At 45.0% G+C, this 23,215-nt stretch overlaps 1 protein-coding gene across 1 annotated transcript in view; it reads right to left on the bottom strand.

The window, feature by feature from the left end:
• LOC142789931 (uncharacterized) overlaps positions 1-23,215 on the bottom strand; it is a 228,312-nt gene that overhangs the window by 135,611 nt on the left and 69,486 nt on the right. Inside the window, exons 4-5 of the mRNA XM_075885013.1 lie at positions 12,557-12,595; positions 1,699-1,844 (exon numbers count right to left, since the gene is read on the bottom strand). Coding sequence (XP_075741128.1) covers positions 1,751-1,844; positions 12,557-12,595 — 133 coding nt within the window. The 3' untranslated portion in view covers positions 1,699-1,750. The remainder of the gene's footprint in view (positions 1-1,698; positions 1,845-12,556; positions 12,596-23,215) is intronic.

Here is a 23,215-nt window from a genome sequence, read left to right as displayed (position 1 = left end):
GAGTTTGTGCGCTGTTAACACTCCTAATGAATCCGCAGCGTAAAATTGTTAATGCCATCGACACAGACCCTCTTTCTCCCTTGCGCATGTGCTGTATGTTTATTTATTGTTATTGTATAATTTCTATATTTCAATGAATCTTCAATTGAGAGTCAGCGCTTGTTTGTGTCCCTTCTCTTCGTCCCGTGAGTTGGTGCGCTATTACCCATCATAATGTAACAGCAACACCCGCAGCGACGTCGACACAGTCCCTTGCTTGTCCCTCTCCGCGTGTTCTGTTTCTTTATTTTATGTGTTCAGATAATTTGTATATTTAAATGGATCTTCAGTTGAGAGTCAGCGCTTGTTTGTGTCCCTCTTCTTCATCCCGTGAGTTTGTGCGCTGTTACCTTACGTTCCAGAAATACATACAGACGCAAGCAGTATGAGATTCGGCGCCATTCTTGTGAAGAAGACTGATGGACAGAAAAGGGCCATCAGTTTTGCTAGCCGGTCGCTATCAAAGTCAGAGGCCAACGGCTCTACAATAGAAAAGTCTTTTGAGAGTATCTCAGCTACATCAAAGGTTCGCTCCAAGGTTTACGGCAGGCCCTTTAATGTTGTAAGTGACCACTGCGCCTTGTGTTAGCTGGCAAACCTGAAAGACCCTTCAGGCCGTCTCGCAAGGTGAAGCCTGAGACTGCAAAAATTACTGACAGTTAAACGGGGTGATAACAAAACTTTCGGAGGGAATGTGGCAATATGGAAGATGTGACAGGTAGGATGATTCACAGAAAGCTTAATCCAACAATCATTTAGACGAACATGAAAGGCGAATGTCCTCGATGAAATTGTGACTTGCCACAAGTTTCAGGTGTTCAAAGTGAAACTGAGGTCACGAAGTAACAGAACGGCACGGCATGATTACTTAGATGAACCTTTCGAACTGGCTCAGGTGTACATTACAAAACTTAAAAAACAAAGTGAGGGCTTAAGGAAGAATCGGGAGTTTTGGAAGTAGTGAGTGATTGCGGACAATACGTTGCTACTTAAAGCCCCATTGTGGCCCTACCGAGGCAGCACGATGGGGCCAATGGTATGCTCATTGGTATGCGGAACTTTAGAGAGCACTAGAATCATCATGCGCCCTGGCGCAAGAGCGTGTTTCTCACGTGGCATTTTTGTATTTCGTGGCTATTTGTAATTCCCAGAAAATGCTAATACTTAACAGATATAAAGTTCAAAACTATCTATTTGGACGTCTTCAAAACTGATCTACAACGTTCTCTTTAAAATTCTTCATCTATCTTCGTCTTTTTCAAAGTTAGTTAATCAAACACATCTAATTAAAGAATACTTGGGAACACAAAAGATAGTCTAACTCTAGGCACCGGTGAGCAACATGCATTTGGTTGCGTCTTAATTAACTGTTCCGGCATATTTTCAAACTCTGGATAAAGTTACGTGAGACACCATGTATATTCTGGTCACATCGCATGAGATGTGTCTTTTGAAGCTAATGAGCATTGTGGGAAGACATACGAAAACCGCATTTAGTTCCTCTATACTTCTTCGTTACTGCAATAAGACAAGGCACTCAAATACCCGCATTACACTGACTTTTTGGAAACAGCACTACAGCAATATATCAAGCTTTAGTGTGAAGGACAATGAGATGTCAGGAATATGGTTCCAGTGGTCATCTTCTACAATACTTACCATTTGTGATTGTTTTCTTGAGCGTATTTAAATAGGAACAGCATGTGTTGTATCAGGGCGATGTATTTCCTAAAGTTGAAATAACAATCGTAGTATATGACAAACCGCCTTTCCATGTGTCTGAAGTAATATCAGGCCACATTCGCCTGAAAAAAGTGAAGCAAGAAAAGGAACTTGTCATTGAAATGTATGCATTTTGCGACAATGAAAACAAATATATGCGCAACCGAGTCTCTTCCTTGTCAATGCATGCCCAAAGACAAAATATTAGAAGATCACAAATCTTTTTATACAGTTCTTTTTATTATATGCAACTACTATTGCTTATGTATCTGTCACCAGATGAAAGCCATCCCAGCATGAATGATTTCAGCTTCAGTCAAAGTTTATTTGCAATAATAACATCTATCAAAACGAATTCATCCCAGAGAAGTCAAGTGAACAGCGTTATTGTGTTGAAACAAGGTAATAATTTAAAACATGAATCTGCGAAACTATGTTCAGGTATGATTATACACTGTATTGTTAAAAGACTATTTCACGATGAAAAATAACAAGAAACACAGCGAGACAAACGACAATATTCTGGGATTTGAGCACGCTCTCTCTTGCCATCTGGTCTTACGCATGGCATCGTGTAATTATATCACAGCTATCAGCTTGTTTCTCTGTGTGCCCTCCCGTACTAATGTAAGGACATTCGGTGGCTTAAATTTTAGTGACATTGGTGTCAGTGACACAGCAAATTTCTTATTTCAACTGTAGCTGTCTTTACAGACACAGTGTGCTGCTATCGAGAAATTCCGCTCCTGGTATCGCAAAATATAAAACGGGAGTGCCGCAGTGTAGTGCGTTTCGGACGCTTTCGCCTAATCTCTATGTAAATGATATCGCTGAATTTGTTAGCGATGCATCCACAGTGGTGTACGCTGATGATACGAGTTGATTTGCCTCCCACCACTGCTTTGACCTGTTGCTGAATTTTAGCAGTATTCCTTTTATTCTATCGACATGCTCTCGCATCATTCTCTAAGAGTTAACACATGAAAATTAAAGGTTATATTATTCACCCACCACTGTATTCTAATTGCTATGGTGCTCGGCTGGTGACCTGCAAGTCGCTGGATGAAATCCCGGCCATGGTGACCGCAATTTTGATGGAGGCGAGATTTCTTGAGGCCCTCGTATTTTGAATAAGGTGCACAACAAATAACACCAGATGGTGTAAATTTCCAAAGCCCTCAGCTTCAGCATCGGCATCTCTCATAATTATTTGGTGGGTTTCGTACATTAAACGCTAAAAATTATTATTATTATTATTATTATTATTATTATTATTATTATTATTATTATTATTATTATTATTATTATTATTATTATTATTATTATTATTATTATTATTATTATTATTATTATTATTATTATTATTATTATTATTATTATTATTGTTGTTATTATTATTATTATTATTTCCTATTGCAGGTCGTCTAACTTGAATCAAAACTTTTCTTGATGGTGCTTCCATTGAAATTTTCAGAAAATAGAATGTGTCCGGGCGACATGTTCACAGCATGTGAGTTGTACTTGTTACAGTTAACAAGCGGCAAAATCGCTGTCATCTGCTGCAGGGGCGCTATCTCTTTTTCACACGCCCCGCCATGGTGGTCTAGTGGCGAAGGTACTCGGCTGCTTACCCGCAGGTCGTGGGTTCGAATCCCAACTGCGGTGGCTGCATTTCCAGGGAGGCGGAAATGTTTTACGCCCGCGTGCTCAGATTTGGGTGCACGTTAAAGAACCCCTAGTGGTCGAAATTTCCCGAGCCCTCCACTACGGCGTCTCTCATAATCATATGGTGGCTTTGGTACGTTAAAATCCACATATCAATTAATTATAAAATCTCACTTTCACACTTTTTTCTCCTGAGGTGGTCCATGGCAGATATAGGTCGCATTTTAAGTGCACTTGCATGAGCCACACTGCACTTCTCACGTACGTACTCCAACTACAAAAATGCGTGCTTCAAAAAATGCCGAACACACAAATGGCGAGCGGCACTGCGAAACCGATGCTTCACAGAAAACTGACAGCAGCCAGCAATACCTCTACACTACCCGCGACAATGCAAACGCCTTTACAATCACTATGTTTCAGCCCAGCAACTCCTAATTTTTTAAAATTATACTTCAGGACTTCAAAAAATGAAGTGGCACGCATTTTATGAGTGTAACAGTCAATCAAAAAAAGCAAGCAGACACATTATGCTGAAGATTTTTTCTGGGTACTTTAATTAGTCCAGACGCTTGATTATTCTCCATTCGATTCGTCCGACTACCTACAATGTTTTGGTTAGTGAAGCCTTTTTTGCACCAACTTACGACAATATTTTTTGTGAAACACTTAGAATCAGAACTGTTCAAACCATCTTCAGTAAAGCATTTCAACTATTTTGCTAGATAGACATTTTTATTATATGAAAACTTGGAATAATCGCAATAAAGGCATGTGTTGACCACTGTAGCAAGTTTCCTTTTGGTATTAAAATTGCCATGCCCCATTCTCACGATAACATTGATTTCTTAGACACGACAGCCTTTATGGAAGCAAAAAAACTAAAAGACCACACTTCACCGAAACCGACAGACAGCCTACAATGCCTAGAATACACTAGTCACCCTCCGCGACCCTGTAAACAAGAAATTTTAGCCGGACAAGCCAGGCATATAAAGGATCTGTAGTGACGCCGGTGAGTACATCCACCACCTAGATAACTTAAAGAAAGTATTAGTTAAAAGAAATAACCGCAAGCCATTGTAAATAAGGTATACAAAGAAGCATGTAAACTAGATGGAAAAACAACAGTAGCTAAATAAACCCCGTAGGACAACTAAACCAGCCACCAGTATTTAAATGAAAATACTCTCAAATGTGGTCCCGAACAAAAATAAAGCCTTTGGTAAGTATTATTCGATACGGCGAAGCAACGAACACCCAGGAAAAGCGTTTCTTAAAGTACCCGAGGTCGTGTATTGTCACAATAAAAATTTGAAGGACATCTTAGTGTATGCAAAAGTAAACTCTCATTATACGGCCCAAGTAACAACTGGCTCCCTCCCAAGATTGAACACTGACAAACACCTTGAAGACCGGGATTGAATGTGTATATCATATATAATTTAGTGTTACCTGCACTGGTGAAAACGTTGTTTATATGATATAATATTTATATTGTATAAAGAGTGCATTGGTGACACAGGACAGCCTGTTACTGATATATTGAACAGTCATTGTCCGTGCACGGCAAAGAAATTACTTCAAGCAGTGGCAAAGTATTTTATTATAGATCGACAGAAGTTCGACAATTTAAAATTCTGCATATTTCAGTGAAACTTCCGGTCCGCAAAAGAAACGAAATATAAGGAGTTATACCTTAATCACAGGTTCAATACAGCCCAGCCTTTAGGTGTAAACGTTTTGAGAGGTGCTCTTCAATCAATTCTGTATGGTATATACTGGTATATACAAAAAAGAAAACCACTGCAGAGTTAAGCCCCCCCCCCCCCCCCCCCCCACAGTTGGATATCAAACCCGCCATTTTTAGCTTCTGAGAAGTAGTTCGACAAGCAGGACTCAGCGATGCGGGTTCATCCTTAGCTCCCCAACGCTTCCCTATTTTAATTTTAGTCACAAAATATCTGTTTCTTCTCGCACGCAATTCATCACGAGCACACACTCTTCCCTCCCCAGTTTTGTCAGACACACGTGCTCATTATTAGCCCTTCCCCTCCTTTGTTAGGTTCGAAGAAACTGAGCTGTTTGATGTGTCAACTGCGCTGTTTGTCGCAACCTCTTATTCAGTGTTCATTTTCTTGCAGCTGAAAATGACAATAATAATGACCAACAAAATATGAAATATGAAAAGTGACTATGTTCTCATCCATAGTAGAAACCAGCGCCTGCAAATACGCTTACTGGAAGCTACGGTTTAGCACGTTGTCGGTTGCCAGAAACAGCGATACGCGCTTTGACAAGCGTACGGTTTAAATAAACTGGTTGTTCAATAGTGTTCATCCTAGTACATCACTGCTTTTTCTCCGTGTGTATAGCGAAGCGATTCGCTGTAAACATGTTCTTCGAATGCTGAATTGCTGTGTTGCATTTTTCAGGAAAAACGTTTATTCACTATACCTTCTTGAACAGTGAAACTCCGTAATATATATTTACAAAACGAAGCTGATGAATCTCACTGTAAGTTGAGTAAGGATGCAAAAAAACAACAAAGGCAGGTCTACGCCACAGGAATTGAACGAGCCCCACTACCGAGTATGCGGGTGTGAGCATTAGACGAAAACTGAGCCCGATAAAGCGAAGCAGGGGTAGCATGTGAAAGGGAGAAAGACAAACAGTGTAAACAGTAAATCGAAGGAGAAAGAGATTAAAGTGACGGAAATAAATAGAATGGTGAAATAGACGCAAATAGAAGGAATAAAAACAAGAAATATTCAAAGACGCAGAAATAGATTGCAAAAGAAAGACATATGAATGAATATACACAAGAAACACAGAAAGAGCAAGAAGTTAGAAAAAAATAACGAAAAAGACTATTAGAAAGGAATAGGGTAAAAAGTAAAAAAAAGGAGCAAAAGATAAAGAGACCTAAAAAATTGAGATATAAATAGATACATACACAAAGAAATCAGAAATGCAGAAAGAGAGAGAACTAAGCACACAGAAAAACAAGAAAGGTCTTGCAACCACGATCTTTTCATGCTATGCCCCGCTAGTGCCCAGCTGGCATAATCTTTCTGCCATGTTCTTGCAGCTTTGTGATGCCGCGCTCATTTATAAACATTTAACAGGACCTAAATCTGAGAATATTCTCATAGCCAGAGTTTGCATAGCCCTTTCCGTCACTAAAACAAACTTCAGCCATCAGAAAATCTGAAATCCTAGTTTACCAGGACGCACAAATTGGCCCTAAATTTTAAGGCTAGTGTTTGTCAGAATTACGTCGCTTGAATGAAGTGAAACCAGAGCTGCGTTACGCGTTCCTTTATCTAATTCGTAGATCAGCACTGCAATGTTTGCTAAAAGCTGAAAAAAAAGAAGTCTGCATTGCTATCAGAGCACACTTGCCACCTTCGGTGTTTTCCATGTAGGACGCTTTACGAACATGATGAACCGAAATTCACAAAGTATACGAAGATGGAGAAGAAGGAGTGCCATCATACGCCGATGATGAAAACGCTCGTTTATACAAACTATATCTAAGATAGTTATTTCTATGCTTTGAACCAAACTCTCAAGCTGGATTCTAATTAAAGCTACAGTTAGTGCGGAAGGCCTATGCACAGATATCTGTAGGTTGACAAGCCTCTATCCAAGGTCCACAATACTGTTGACTTGCCGGTTAAAGGGTTGAGTAAGAATGTTACCAAGAAAATAATTCAACAAATCCCACACCATTGCTGTAACGCTGTGGAATACTTGGCAAGAGGTAATCTATTACAATGAGACTAATTCTCTCTAACATCCTTAATGGCAATAAGGTAGTCCTGACGCGGCGTCTGGAGTAACAGATTATGCCACCAAGAATGGTATGCCCCGACTAAAACAAGCATCAGTAAGCCTAAGTGTATCGAAACACTGTAAGCCACCTGAAGGGCAGCGACACTATGTAGTATATACCTAGACTGAGGTATCTGTAGTCGAGTTTTTGTAGCACTACCCCACTGCATTTTTTTACTGCGAGCTGATATCTTTTAATTAAGGCCTGGGCTGCGACAGTTCGCTAACGCGCCAATGCAATAGAAGTGAAAGCCCTCTATTTAAATTTTCGACAGTACCCAATTCACTCGCATATCAAGTGACTATATTACACAACTGGGACAGCCAGAACTGTTATTCGAGACGAGGTAGCAGCGTAGGCCTAGCCAGAGAAAGCAACAACAACGTCCGGGCCGAGCGTCTCGTGCTTAGCACTGACTATGTGTTTTCCGAACTTTGCATGACCCACTATTTCTTCATTACATATTTCCCCCTCACTGAAGACGGACCCAATTAAGTGTTCTAAGGTGTCGTGTGGACAAGTGGTTCATGATACGGTTTGAGACGACCCACGTGTATAATTTCGCGGCCTCGGCGACTCAGGTTCGCAGTGGTAATGAGGGGTTCGATGAGGTAGTTGACAGCGGAAGTTTGCTCTAACGCGATAAGGTCCATGGTATACCTGCTGATGAACTTTGTAGAGGTACCAAGAGCAGCAGTGGGAGGCACCCAGAGCCAAACAGGAGAGTCTGGTGAAAACTGGTGGTGGGACCGTTCATCATCGTGACGAAGTTTCTGTAGCCCTTTTTCTTGTGTTGTAAGGGTGCGAGCTAATTGCTGACATTTTTTCGCAAACCGAGTGGCTTCGGAAACTGGTGTGCATTCGGATGATTCGGGTTTGTAGGGGTTAATGGTGTCAATTATAGATGATGGCCCTTGCCCATAAAGTAAAAAGAAGGCAGAAAAGCCTGTCGTCGCTTGAGGTGCCGTGTTGTAAGCGTACGTTACGTAAGGAAGGATAAGATCCCAGTTGGTGTGGTCGGAGGCGACATACTTAGAAAGCATGTCGCCAAGAGTACGGTTGAAACGCTCGGTCACGCCATTTGTTTGTGGGCGATATGCGGTAGTACACCGGTGAATCACAAGGCATTCTGCAAGAAGTTCTCGAATAACATCCGTCAGAAAGACGCGGCCTCGGTCGCTCAAAAGTTTACGTGGAGCGCCGTGACGCAGAACAAAACGTTGCAACAGGAAAGACGCAACGTCACGTGCTGTCGCGGCTGGCAGAGCGGCCGTTTCTGCATATCTCGTGAGATGGTCGATCGCTACAATAATCCAGTGATTCCCAGCTGATGTATATGGTAGAGGACATTCCAACCTGGTCGAATGGTCGCACTGGGCACGGTAACGGCTGCATTGGTGCAGTAGGACGGCTAGGATTGTGCTTGCGGCGTTGGCACTCTGTGCAAGATCGAATGTACTTTTGAACGAATGTGTACATGCTGCGCCAATAAAACCGAAAACGTAGCCTGGCGTAGGTTTTAAACAAACCAGCGTGCGCACACTGCGGATCGACATGAAAGCAACACATATGCTGGCACGGAGATGCCTGGGTATGACGAGTAGCCATTTGCGACCGTCAGGGTGGTAGATGCGGCAATAAAGTATTCCATCACGGATGGCGAAGTGAGAGGCTTGTCGTTGTAGCGCTCGAGATGACGGGTGAGCGAGTGTTTCAGATAGGTATGTCATCAGAGACGGAATCCAAGAATCTTTGCGCTGCTCCGCAGCCATGTCGATGGCTCCTGATAGTGGAAAGAAATTGTCTTGAATGGAGACGCTCGTCATATCAGTAGAAACAGGTGAACGCGAAAGAGAATGGCATCGGCGTGCTTCTGAGCTAAGCGATAAATGGCTCGGATGTCGTACTCTTGGAGCCGTAAAGCCCATTGTGCCAAGCGTGCGGGGGGATCCTTGAGGCAGGATACCAGCAGAACGCTTTGTGGTTGGTATTAACATCGAAAGAGCGGGCGCACAGATAAGGTCAAAATTTTGTAATGGCCCAGATATTCGCTAGCATTCTTTCTCAGTTACCGAATAATTTGCTTCTGTTCTTTCAAAAGTGCAGCTCGCGTACGCAACAACACATTCTTGGCAACCAGGCTTTCGTTGGGTGAGTACAGCGCCAAGGCCAACACCACTAGCATCTGTGTGGATTTCTGTGGTAGCGCTTAACTCAAAATGATGCAGTATGGGTGGTGTTGTAAGCAGTCCAGGAAGCTTCGCAAATACACTGTCGCAGGCTGTAGTCCACGCCGATAGATTGCAGTCTCCCTGAAGTAGGATTGTAAGAGGTGCCATGATCGAGGCGAAATCCCGGATGAAGCAGCGGAAGTATGAGCAAAGCCCAATGATACTACGCAGCTCCTTGATAGACGCGAGCCTCGGGAAGTCGCGAACAGCATGTAGCTTAGCGGGGTGAGGGAGAATGCCATCCTTCGACACGGTGTGTCCGAGAATGGTCTGTTTGCGGGCTCCAAAGTGACACTTCTTCAAGTTTAGTTTGAGGCCTGCTGCAGAGAGGCAGCGTAGAACCTGCTCCAAGCGACAAAGGTGCGTGGGAAAATTGGACGACAATAACATCACATCTAAGTAGCACAAACACGTGTTCTACTTGAGGACTCGTAGGATAGTGTCCATCATGCGCTCAAACTTTGCGGGCGCATTTAATAGGCCGAATGGCATCACGTTAAATTCTTTTAAGCCGTCTGGTGTAACAAAAGCAGTTTTTGGGCTATCATCCGGATTCATAGGCACTTGCCAATACACAGAACGTAGATCAAGGGAGGAAAAGAACTCTGCGCCTTGTAAAAAGTCGATTGCGTCATCAATTCGCGGCAAAGATAAACATCATTTCGTGTTATTTTGTTTAGACAATAATAATTTACGTGAAAGCGTATCTTTCCATTCTTCTTTTTAACTAAAACAACTGGCGACGCCCAAGGACTGTTTGATGGTAGAACAACGCTGCGCGTTGGCATGTCACCTACTTGTTCATCAATGACATGGCGTTTTTTCGGCGAAACACGGTACGGTCGCTGCCGTAGTGGTGGGTGATTAACTGTGTCGATCCGGGGGCATACAGTAGATGTCCGACTTAAAGTAGCACTGTGACTGTCGAAAGATGGCCGAAACTTGTGAAGGAGGCTCAAAAGCACACACACTGTTGTGTGTTTTGGCCTCCGTCAATGGCATGGTTGAAAATGTCGGTAGTGGAAGGGCCATTCACGGAACTACAGGAGAGGGCGCTGACTTCTGAGGATCTATCAGGAACGTAAAGTTTAGCGATGCTTTAGAATGATTCTATCGAGCCGATACATTCGTCCTGAAGCAGCGTAATCGTGAATTTCCGGGATTGGATTCCCCGGAGGCGTGTCGGTCACACCACCCTGAAGAGTAACAAGAGCGGTTGGGAACAATAGGTGGCGATGAACGAAAGTGGTGGAAGGCGTGAAGAATGCGGTAGCATCAACGATGGCGGAGCACGACGCAGGTTCGCCGACAGTAGCGCGCGGAGGGATCTCGGTGTCTTCAATAATGACTAATTTTGCGTAGGAAGGGCGATCGTCCACAGGTGGAACATCACCAAGGGGACAAAAGACAACAACGGCACGGGCGCAATCAATCACGGCTTGTTGATGAGAGAAAAAATCCCATTCTAAAATGATGTCGTGAGAATAGTGCGGGAGTAGTGGCAGTATAAAGACATGAACCAAGGTAAGGCGTTATCACTTTCCGAAATGAATGGCAAACCTTTTCGGCATGAGAGAAATGGTGGCACCAGTACCAATAAGGGCAAGTATGGGTACACCTTGTTACGAATGCGTGACGCCAACACGGTCCCGAAGGCGCCACTGCTTCTAGTTCCGCCGCCAAGGTCAACAGCCCTTCGGTAGCGTGTGTTACTCAGCTCGCGATTGCTTCTGTGCGGAGCTGTAGACGAGCGGACGAGACAACGGTGAGTTAGGGCAAGGTTTGTGTACAGCATAGAAATAGAGGCGTTACAAATTCGGCACTGGGGCCGACTGCTTAGGAACTCGAAGAGCCGAGATGTCTTCTCTCGCACGCATCCATCGGCTTCTTTCTGTCGCATAAGTCAACTGCTGGCGACGCGCCGCTTGGCTTTTTTATAGACACAGGGTAGATCTTTGCGTCACCAACGTCCAACCTGAAGCGCCACTGGCCATGATGTCACAATCCTCCAACGGGGACCCGCCACTGCGCGTGTCTCGTGCTTAGCACTGACAATGTGTTGTCGAGCTTTTCATCACTCACTACTTATTTATTACCTGACAAAGATGATATTTGCATTGCAATTATATGTTGTCGCCGACGCATTGATGTTCCCCATAAAGTGACCAGCGGTAACGCCACCCCAACCTTCATGTGTTATATGTAAAAGGAAAAGCTTTCGCGGGCTCTAACAATCGCTGCCCTAGCAGAAACAATGCACCCGGGGTCGTTATTCACCGGAAAAGGACATGCAGCCAAGAATCAAAGTGCTCAATCATCATGTCATTGATAGAAAGCGCATACATTAACCGTTGTGGTTAACGCATACAACCGGTTTGTTTTCCAGGAGTCGCGAACGCCTTATCACTAGAAGACGTTAGCAGATGACTCGTATTTCTATACGCTCTGTGCTGTCGTCGCAGATTGGCCTGACACAGGAGACAGCAAGAACGTTCCTTTTCTCCCTGCAGTCGTGTTGTTTCATCAAACAGCGAGGTCAAAGTCTTCATTTGTGTCATATTTGATTGTGATGCAATCACACTCATTGTTTGGCGTTTTAGGAAAACTGTGCACTTTCTTTATGTATGACAAGAAAGACGGCTGCTGCTGAACCTAGCACACAATTATTTGTATTTTATACCAGCAACTTTCATGGTACTCTGCTGTGCACAGAGCTTTTCTTGCAATATGATATAGCCAGAAATACCATGCTACGGCGTCTATCATGTTGCTAGTGAATAACTGTTAAAATTACAGAAAATACAAAAGAAGAACTCATTTTCAGTGACACAGCTAAATTACATTGCGTGTGTATACCCTGCTTGTAAGTCTGTCTCAAGGGATATTTTTAATAAATCCGCATCACGGCTCAACTAAGTCTGATGAGCGACAAAAATTCGCCTCACTCACTTATCAAACTTTATGGCAATTTCCTAATCATGACCCACTGTGGGATTCATAAAGCACGTCTCTAGTTGATAGAAGTTGATAGAAGATAGAAGACAAAAAACTTTGCACTCACCAGGACTCTTCGCCGCAACACCTGTAGTTACTTTTACCGCTAAAAGAATAAAAAAATGCGGTCATTAACAAGATGTGCAGGAGCTTGAAATTCCGCAGGGACCAATGTGGTGAACTTTGTTTTATACAAGATGAAATACTAAAAATAATGGCTTCAAGATAGGGCTAACTTCAACATACACACAGAGTACACACAAGAGCAAGTAACCGTTCCACGTCTTTCCAAGGTCGCACTACTCGCACAACGCTATGCCATATCAACTAATTCATTCTGTCGGGTCACTTATGAAGTGAGTAATGCACATTTGCTGTCGTGCGATATAATTGTTCCTCTGATAGATATTCATGCGGAGATTTTGAGTATTCAGGTTTTTTCAAATGTTTACGAGGCACATACACAGGTAAATCATCCGACCTAATGTAAATATTCAATCCTTCGCATGAATACTGAGATTCAGAGATGTACCAAACTAATAATATTGCCCAGGCACTTATCCAGGAAGTTTTTCGGGGGGGGGGGGGGGGGCAAAGGTTTAATTGTTTGAATAAAAGTCTTTTATAGGCAAGTAGAAAGAAACTTGTCTGGGAATAAGGAAGGGTCTTTACCATTGAAAGAAAAATCGGCGGATCCTTAAGCTTCGCCTTTAATAGTTGAACGCAATAGCAAAATCTGGCCATAGTGCACCCTTCAACCGCTAAATGCATACTTAAGGACATGTTTCGTTACATAATCACGCACGTACACAAACACGCACACAGTAGATTAGACCAGCGCGCTCTATTATCACCAAATGGGCTCATTTTTGTCATGACACCTGTCGAACAAAATGCGTTAAAAGGGCCTTGAAACACTTTTTCAACTAATCATAGATTGAACTTACTCCACGAGCTTATTGCCTCACAAATTCAACGCCACAAATATTTTAAGAATCTGTCAAGTGCGAGTGGAGTTACAGAAGTTTGTCACATGATTGCAATTGCATTATTTCCTTCCTCGTCCCGACGAAAGCACTGGAAGCTAAGCAGGGAGGGGTGGCAGGGCAAAGGAACTACCGTGCCTCATGACCTTGAGCACATTTTTTTTTCTCAGAATTTGTGGTTTTTACTGTGCTCGCGCGCGCACGCTTAGACAAGTAGCGGCCTCCCGTGGCTCTCTCGGTAACTTGATCTTTTGGTCATAGACGCACAGAGTATTTTAAATGCGAGGCTTCTCTTAGCAAACTTCAGTGACTTTGAGCGTATCTAGCCCGTGTGCTCAGATTTGGGTGCAGGTTAAAAGAACCCCAGGTGGTCAAAATTTCCGGAGCCCTCCACTACGGCGTCTCTCATAATCAAATGGTGGTTTTGGGACGTTAAACCCCACAAATCAATCAATCAATCAATTGAGCGTATCTATCTATCCACCTATCTATCTATCTAGCCATTCACGTTTGGGTTCTCTCGTGGTCACCCCCCTTAACTTGGCGTGAACCAAAATTAGCAGGGTGGGGAGGGGGGGGGGGTAAGATGGTTTGACGAATATGACGCGCTTGTCAAGACATGAATAATGTCGCAATCGCGTCGCGTGCGTCGTCAAACACTTCCCGCTAGACAGTGGCACGTACCAAGGGGTGGGTATGTGCCGCTGGTATGCGGGTATGTGCCACGGGTGATTGACACTTTGTATCTATCCAGGAACGACGAAAACACACATGGGCAATTTTATCGCGCGAGTTTAGGATATTCCCAATATAGGTAGCGTCAACCCGACGAATGCAAAGATTAAATTCCAGGGCTCCACTGGAATCAAACCCAAGCATCCTGCGTGGCAATGAAGAATTTTACCACTGAGCTACACCAGGTCTCTAACCTACTATTCAAATAGCCGCTAATCTTCGTGAAACGTAGATAGTATATGCAGTGCTGCCTACCCACTTTTATAAACATTACATGTACTCTGATACAGCCGTCACGACCTGTTAACGTTGTTTTGAATAGTTTTCATGCACTGAAGTTGATTTATGTAGCAGTGTTCAGTGCCAGTATCGTCGCGAGCATCAGCGCTTCATATCAGCTTCTGGTGTTGCTAATACGCATCGCGCAACTACGAAGAAGTTGACATACAAACATCTGCAACTCTTCAACATATATCTGTGCGTGCAACAATTTTACATATGTTTAGCGTCATTTCATGACGTGTCACTCAATAAAAAATTGTAACGCAGTCACCTTCGCTCCTCATGCTTCGCATAGCTTCCCAGGTACGTGGGATCTGCCGAATTTTTCTAATTTTTTCGCTCACAACCAATGGGGCCGACGCCGAAAGCGGATTTTCTGCGACACGAGCTCTTTAACGCTAATGCGTTAAAACGACAACAAAGTGGCATGTAGCACAAAAGCGAGTCAAGCAGCAATGGAAAGCCAATTCTAATGCTTCAGTGAAGCCAGTGCGTGTGCACCAGAAAACATGCGTTTGTACTAAATATTATGGGGCAATAAATAGCCATACAAAGTCAGTAACACAGAAACGAGTGACACAAAAAAAGAAAGGGGAATGCAAGGAAACTGGTCGCCCACTTGCATCTGTGTGGCAAAAAAAAAAACGTGTTGCCACCTGGTCGTGTACTGCGGCGAGCACGAGCCCGCATTTAGGGGAAAACAAACAAAGTCGTTTGAGACAGCGCGTGCTCTCGCTCAGGCTTTTTGGTTGTATCTCGTCAATGACCTGCTTGCCGACGACTACGTGGTATTTCTGCCACAAAGTCCTTCTTTTCAATTGTGATAACTAGTGGAGTCACTGGGTATTCCCTGCCAATGATTCACCTGCCTCATGGTAGCCCTTTACCTGCAGTCACAACGCCTGTACACTGGGTCAGCCGGAGAATCCAAGGATTACCCCACAAGTGTGAACCTCTACCAGAGACGACGTCAACTACACCACCCCAAGCGATAAAGAAAATACTCCAACGACTTATTACATGCTAAAGAAGCCATGATTAACAAGGGTGTTCCACGACTCCATTTCAGAGGAACTGGTTGGCTCACTTTGAAGGCGTTGCTGTTCTCAACAAGTGGACTGGCACTACCATACTGCGGAATGTCTACTTCAGCCTTGAGAATGGCTCTCGTACTTGGTACGAGAACCGCGAACTCTTCTCGCCGTGTGCGGTGTTTTTTTTTTCCTTTAGCTAATGGCAAGTTATGCCGACCTCTATCACCGTACACGAGCGGAGCAGGTCATTCAATCACGCTATAAAATGCTGAACAAAAGCGTGACGATTTACGTGGAAGATATGACGAACCATTTCGACCGCGCTGACCTGAGTATGGCAGAAGACAAGGAGTTTCGGAGCCTAATGCGAGGAGTCAAGGTGCAGCTCTTCGCTGGTCTCGTGCAAAGTACCCCGAAATCTGGTGTTTTTAACTAAAATCATGACCATGGAAAACATGCTGCAGCAGCAGTTGTCTGTGTATGACCACCATGTCATTGTCGCTTCCTCAGTGGGCCATATTGGAGTTTCGGGGAGTAACGTCAGCCTCGAAGCTCTCTGCGACATCATGTGATCAGTGGTACGCGGCAAGCTACAAAGGATTCACTTGCCGCCTCCACCTCCTGCAGGATCCATCACCAGCCTCATCAGGAGCGAAGAACAGCAGGCTGTACAAGTCCCGCTTTCCAGAGATGCTTCTCGCTCTGTATCGACGGAGCCTCGGCTGCACCATATGCCGAGGCTGTGACCTGTTACGTCCCTCCTGCATCATACACCGAAGCAGCAAGCCGTTATGCCTCTCTACACCACTTCGTACAACCTACTCCTCGCGATGCACTTACATCAATTCAAGCAATCCAACATTTCAAAAATTGGCAGCCCCTCCTGAGGAAATCGGACTGATGGCGGACACTGGACAGGCAGCTGCTGTGTCACCACTGTCGCGAAGCCGACCATGTGTACTGCGAATGCCAGTTCCACCACCCCGGACTTCCAGGTTTCGCGACTAGCGCAGACAAAAGTTTGGCGAAAGACCCATAGCAATCAACGAATACCTATCCAAGCTGCGCATGCCGCTGTCCCCGGGCCGTGTCACTATCACCATCGCTAGGAGGGTCTTTTTCAAATGTCCCGAACTACCCAAAGGCGGCACCAGCGTGGTCGCTCAGCCTTAGGCGGAAAAACTAACGACAGCGACAATCAGGGGTGAGACCACTGATAAACGACGTGAGCGAGAGCCCCAATTGAGGCTAGTACGTGCCAGCAGCGATTCGACAACGAGAACTCCCGAATTCGAGAGCCGACATTCCCTGAGCATACCTGTTGTGCTCCACGGCCACCACAATGCTAATGCTATATTAGACACTAAGGCTTGCTACTCCATTATGAGTAGAACTCTGGAGATGAATTACAAGAAAGTTACTATGCCATGGAATGGAACACAAACCCGTACAGCCGGCGGGCACGTCGCCACGCCTCTCGGTACGTGCGCGGCCTGGGTCGCCAGTCACGAATCCACATTTTTCTGCAGCTGCCTTATACTTCCCTAATGCCTCCAAGACCTCATCGTAGGCCTCGACTTTTTGGGGTGAATATAATGCTATAATTAACTTCCGACAGCACACCATGATCTTCTCGACAGACAAAGCAGCAGAAAAACCTGATGACAATCATTTTGCACGTTTCACGTTTCGGCTGACCTAATCGCATGACAGCGGTTTCCTAAGAGTCCTCACTGCAACTGACTTGATCGCACGCCAACACGATGACGCCGAAATTCGCACAATCATTGACAATCGAGGAGGATGCAACACACCCATACCTCAACACATTTCTTGCAATCTCTCTTCGTTCTGCCTATGAAACGGCGTCTTATACAAAATAAACTCAAACGGCAATAGAAAGCCTACCTGAAAATCGTTCCTTTCTGATATGCCTGACAACATTCATCTGGCCTGCCACGACGAGCCCCCGTCCGGTCATCTATGTTCGTCACGAACTGTTTCCAGAGGTCAACAGACGTACTACTGGCCGAAGCTTGCTACGTACGTTGAGCTATATGTGAAAAACTGTCGTGAGTTTCAACGCCCCAAAACTGCGCCATCGAAGCCTGTAGGCCTTCTGAAACCAATCACACAACCCAGGGCGCTGTTTGATTGAATAGGACTGAATTTACCGGGGCCATGTTCTCTGTCAACTCCTGGTAACAAGCGGATACTTGTAACGACAGATTATCTAACGAGATACGTCGAGACAAGAGCCCTCCAACGAGCTACAGCTTGCAATGTTGCCAGTTTATTGTCTACCAGACCGTTCTTCGCCATGGAGCTTCGTCTGGTGTCATCACTGATAGCAGAACAGCTTTCACGGTTCAGCTCATTGACGACGTATGCAAACTAAGCTTCACGAGCCATAGTAAGAGGTTGGCGTATCACCCGCAGACTAACAGCTTGACGGAGCGACTTAAGACCATCGCTCATATGTTATCCCTGTATATATATGGACGTTCATCACAAGACTTCGGATCAGGCCCTCTCATTTGGCCTACAATGCCACAATTCAAGAAACGACACAATTCGCACCGTTCCGTCGTGTGTACAGACGTGAGGTCTGAACAATGCCATACGCTATGTTGCCACACTATTACAACGGTTCGCTCACACCTGGCGCTGAGCATCTTACTCAGTATGCGGAAGAAGCTCGACAATTGGCACGCCTGCTCATCGCGCAATAATGAACTAAAGCTTTACAATAAACTGCAGATGAACGCTGCTGCAATCTTCACCATTGACAGGTGGAATACCACCCAGGAGAACTAGTTTGGTATAGACTCCGGTTCACTGCCAAGGTTTGTCCTGAAAGCTCTAGGGTCTCTACTTTGGACCTTGCAAAACGTATAGCTTGTCACGTGAGTAACGTGAACTATGAGGTAGTCCAAGACGCAATCATGTCCCCTCAGCGTCGAAAGCACTACCCAGAGATTTTACACGTGTACGGCTCAAGTCGTACTTGACAGGTTAGTGTGACTGTGCCATGGCCTTATCACTTTGTAGCTTTGTTTTCTTTTTCAATGGGCCCTCAATGTACTCGTTTGGTTTCTTCCCGCTGATGCACTACTAGTTGCGCGAGCACCGGAGCGATGCCTTCTTTTTCAGTGGGAGAAATACCACGTGGTCATGATCTGTGGCAATCACGAGGGTGCAATCATAGGAAAACAAGTGAAGAAGTCGTTTAGCACAGCGCATGCTTTCGCTCAGGCTTTTTGGTTGTGTCGCGTCACTGAACTGCGCCTCTGCGACTACGAGGTATTTCTTGCCCGAAGTCCTTCTTTTCATGTGTGATAATATAGAACGCTTTATCTGCCAAACTTTTCACACGGTCTCAAAGACAGGGCTGGGAAAAGAGCGTGAGCTGTTTTATGGCAGGAATTTTTAACAAAGAACACACACATTCGGGAAAACAATTTCAGTGGACAACAAAGAACTAAACCACGGTTGCCTCCGTGGCACAAAGGAGACAGAACTCTAGCATTCCCTTTAGCAAGCAATTTTTAGCAGTGGCATTGCCACTTGTTTTACCCAATATAGTTAAAGTCAATACAAAGAAGAAAGAAAAAGGTTAAAGTGAGATCCTTAAACTCTGTCTTCAAGTGTCTAACATGATAGCGATTTCTCTTCCTAGTGCGTACTTCGAGCATATAGTGTATGAACTGTCTTTGAACTAGCTATGCACGTACCTATAACTATGCATAAAGTACCATAGCTATGCACATGCGCTACTCCACCCATAAGGGTGCAGTAGCCCATGTGCCTTTTGTAGTCAGTGACTGGCCTTAAGCTATGAAGTCATTATTTTGATCCCGTGTTCTGACGCCCGATAGCAACGTATGCGTCTACCACGCACTATTACGGCAGCATTGGATGTTGTATTGCGAAGTATGTACAGGGGATGCATGTAATTTCAAAGCACGAGATACTTTCATTGCATTTACAAGCTAACGAAGGTATTTTCACAGTGTTCAAAAGTGGAGGGGTGGCTGCGTGGCAGAACACCCACTTGCCACGCAAACGACCCGAGTTATTTCCCGCTGTTGGGCTTGGCGGCCCAATCTTTTGCCACGGCCGCCAGAACTGGAGAAAGGCAGCCGCCTCATTTTATGGAGATAAGGAGCAGCGCCATGACGCCCTGCTCCATGTACTGGGCGCTGCGTGGCTGAAATTACTTAACGGAGCACCACTGTCGTTAGGGTCCGCGCAGAGGTGCGAAACGTGGCGTCTTCGTGCCCCACGTCTTCGTGGCGTCTTCGTGCCACAATGCTGAGTTTCCACCGATTACGCACATCGGACCACCAAACTATGCGTCTCTGACGGATGAGGCGCCGACGCTCAAACAAGTACCGAATGGTCAGGTATGGCCCCTCGGATTCGCGTAGACTGCGATCGCTATGCGACAAAGCTTGGGCGGTCGGCGCGAGCGGCGACATGAAAAACATGTGACACCACGCTTGCTGGAAGCAAGATTCGCCGGGGGAGGTAGCATAGCCGAGATCATACATGGTTTGGTTTGTGTATGTGTGTTTGTTGGGAGTGGTGCCGGCATAATGACACTCGCATGTGCTGCTGGGGTCTCATCTCCCTAGATCTAGGGATCTGGGAAGATGAGACTGCATTTGATCAGCCCTCGCGGCTGCTCAGTGTGGTTCACGGAGCTTGTTCAATAGAGAGCCTTTTTCAATGTATAGCATTGGTCCAGAGAGCGTGTGCCATGTAAATATTATAAATAAACCCTCTCTATGAAGTTCAACCACCTCCGGTCCCGACATCTTAATCCCGGATCTCTGGTGTCACAAAACCTGGTCGCAACAACTGAATGGCAGCGGTGAAATCAGATGGCAGGCCTGAGGTCCGCCGTAAGCACTAGCCCTGGAATTCGGTGGGATCGACGCAGCGTACCACGACCGCACGCATTCGAGTGAGTGCGTGGCTTTGTCTTTGAAATGTATCGAATCTTTTGGCCTAAACCCGTTAGAACATAAATATAACAAAAAAACTGCCTAGCTCATGTGGTTGCTAGTAGAGAACAGATGAGCACAGGGACATTTTGGCAAGTTGATGAAAGCAGAGGACTGCAAATGAAATAAGAAAGTGTATAGAGGCAGGTTGGCCACGTACTGCTACTTGTGTGCTTATGCTTTCGGTCTCTGCTGTGGGATTTCCCAGGCTTCAATTTCTCCAGACTCATATTTGAAATGCTAGTGGGTTTGTGTTTTTTCACAGCTGAGCCAAAGCAAAGTAGTCGCCAAGGACCTGATGAGATTGACGAGAGATAACGTGCTAAACCTGTGTTGGGATGTCGACCTAGAATTCACGCATGATGTGCCTGCATCTAAACCTCATGAGGTAATTCTCGAAAATCAAAGTAACGCGACCGAAATTGAGCATTTAGGGAATATGTGTTTATTAGAACAGGAATGGATAGAGAAACAAAAAAGTAAGGGAGGATGAATACAGGAAGGCGATGCAAGAAATTTCTGAGGAGCAGGAAAGGTTCAAATGCAAGTGTGAAATACTAGAACGCAGGTTATATGTGAAGCAGAGGAGTGGTCAAACGGTACAGGTAGCATGCGAGAAGTGCGAGGAACACTTGAGTGTGGCGCGAATCGGAGCCGCAGAAAAAAGCTAGAACCAACAAGGGTAGCGGTAGGTTCACATATGAACCGAGGTTGACAGCTGCAAAGTAAGCCGCGCTTAGAGTAAAGATCTCCAAAGGCGAGAGTAAATACGGCGAGTTGCTGTGTCAGGGGAATTCTAGTAAACGGCTAAAATAGTTATAGACTACTTGGCACAGACATAAATTGAGCGTGTCTCGATGTAGAATCTTGCCGGCGGAGTCCAAAGAAATTTCGATCTGCTAGGCATGAAAACAAGCGTCGGGCGAGCAGAGTGCACGGAAGTAGCGCAGGGTAGAGTGGTTCTGGACAGCTCCCGGGAGTGTGAGCCTGGTCCACGTGACAGTATCGCAACGGTTGGTCCTGCATGCGGAGTCTAAAGGAATTTCTACCCACATGTCAGGAACACCGCAGTGAATTCAGCAGAGGGAGCGAACGCAGAGATTAGGAAGTGCAATGCAGTTGTGAGTCACTCCCTGCATTGAGAGCTAGCTTTGGCGAAAGAAAACAGCAGCAATGTTACTAGATGCGTTAAGCTGTCCGCCAGTCTGGAGAGTGAAGGATAAGATTATTTGTGTGCAGATCATTCGTACTCTGCGGGCAAGACAGCTAACAAAACCATCCCGAGTACTGTCAAGCAAGAAAGGCGAGTGGAAGGGCCAGAAATCGGCCCCAAGAAGAGGCGTAGGCGGAAACAGTGTAGTAAAGGCAAGCCTGTGACAAAGAGTACAACCCGCTTAAAGGAAGGCCATAAGCGTTCAAAAGTAGTGAGCCGAAATAGGCGTTTCTTGTCGGCGCCAGAGTTACTTCACCTGGGTCCAAGCCGCCGGACAAAAAGGAAAGGAAAAGTGTGTGGGTAAAATTCAAAGAGAAGAAAGAAACGTAGTCAGCAGAATGAGGTCTTTGTCATCCGCACCGAAGTTGCTTTGCATGCGTCCGAGCCGCCGGACAATGTGAAAAGGAAGGGCGCGTTGGGCGAAGATGCAGACAAAAGGAACGGAATGGTTAGCCTACCGTCATCCTAACCATGGCACGTTTGATGGGACACGGGAGCGCAAGGTCGCCGGCTCACAAGGAGTAATCAAGCGAGGGGAACAAAGCAGGTCACCAGGGAGAATCTTAGCGGGACTCGGAGGCAAAGCGAATGTGTTTTGCTATGGTTACATTCCCCGTTCACCAAGAAAAGCCCACAGGGTTCGACCACCACGCGTTCACCTAAAAAGTTTAGTAAAAGTCATTAGCATTTGAAATTGGTAACCAGAGGACTTGTTTATTTTGTTTTGAAATTTCGTTTGACTGTTTAGGTTGGTTTTGCTTTCGGAATCTGTTTTAAGTATTTCTGTTACGGGAGCTAGCGTTTAGGTAATAAGTGCGAGGTTTTATTTATTCCCTAAGCTTTGTATGTTTTGTTTAAAGGTAAGTGCTGTAAAGTTGCAAAACGACACGCCTAGGAGTGTTTGCCGAGTAAGGAGCAACGTTAGAGACAGATTTTCAGTGAGCGCGGAGATGCAGGGATATTCCTTGCGAGGTTTCGGAGGATTCATGCGAAAGTTTCTTGTTGTTATGTTTTGTTTTGTTCCCATGTGTCTGGTGTGGTTCGTAAAAAAAGTGAGATGGCTGGTTCGGAAGTTATTGTGTAGCTTTTATGAGGATGGTAATCGCCAGGCAGCATAAGTAGTTAATCCACGCAGGAACCTTATAGCGTGTGATTGCGGGCGTGTAATGAAGGTGTCCTGATGCAGGTACAGCACGAAAGTTATTCTTTCGTCTTCTCGAAGGAAATTGACGACTAGCTTTTGCAGCGCATATTTTGGGGACCAAAGAATAACGTGAAGCCAAAGACTTTTATTTATGAGTATGAGGCCTGCTTAACTTACAATGGATTACTGACTCTGGTACACAAGTATGCCCTGAAGAGCACAGTGATTGGGAGTTTATTTTCTTAAAAGCAGTTTAACGGGAACATCATTCTCAAATCGCGATTTGGGAGCTTCTGCAAAAGCTCAGTGAAACAGTCAATTGA

The sequence above is a fragment of the Rhipicephalus microplus genome, chromosome 2, assembly GCF_043290135.1.
Source record: "Rhipicephalus microplus isolate Deutch F79 chromosome 2, USDA_Rmic, whole genome shotgun sequence".
Lineage (NCBI taxonomy): Eukaryota > Metazoa > Arthropoda > Arachnida > Ixodida > Ixodidae > Rhipicephalus > Rhipicephalus microplus.
This window is presented reverse-complemented; position numbering and strand designations above follow the sequence as displayed.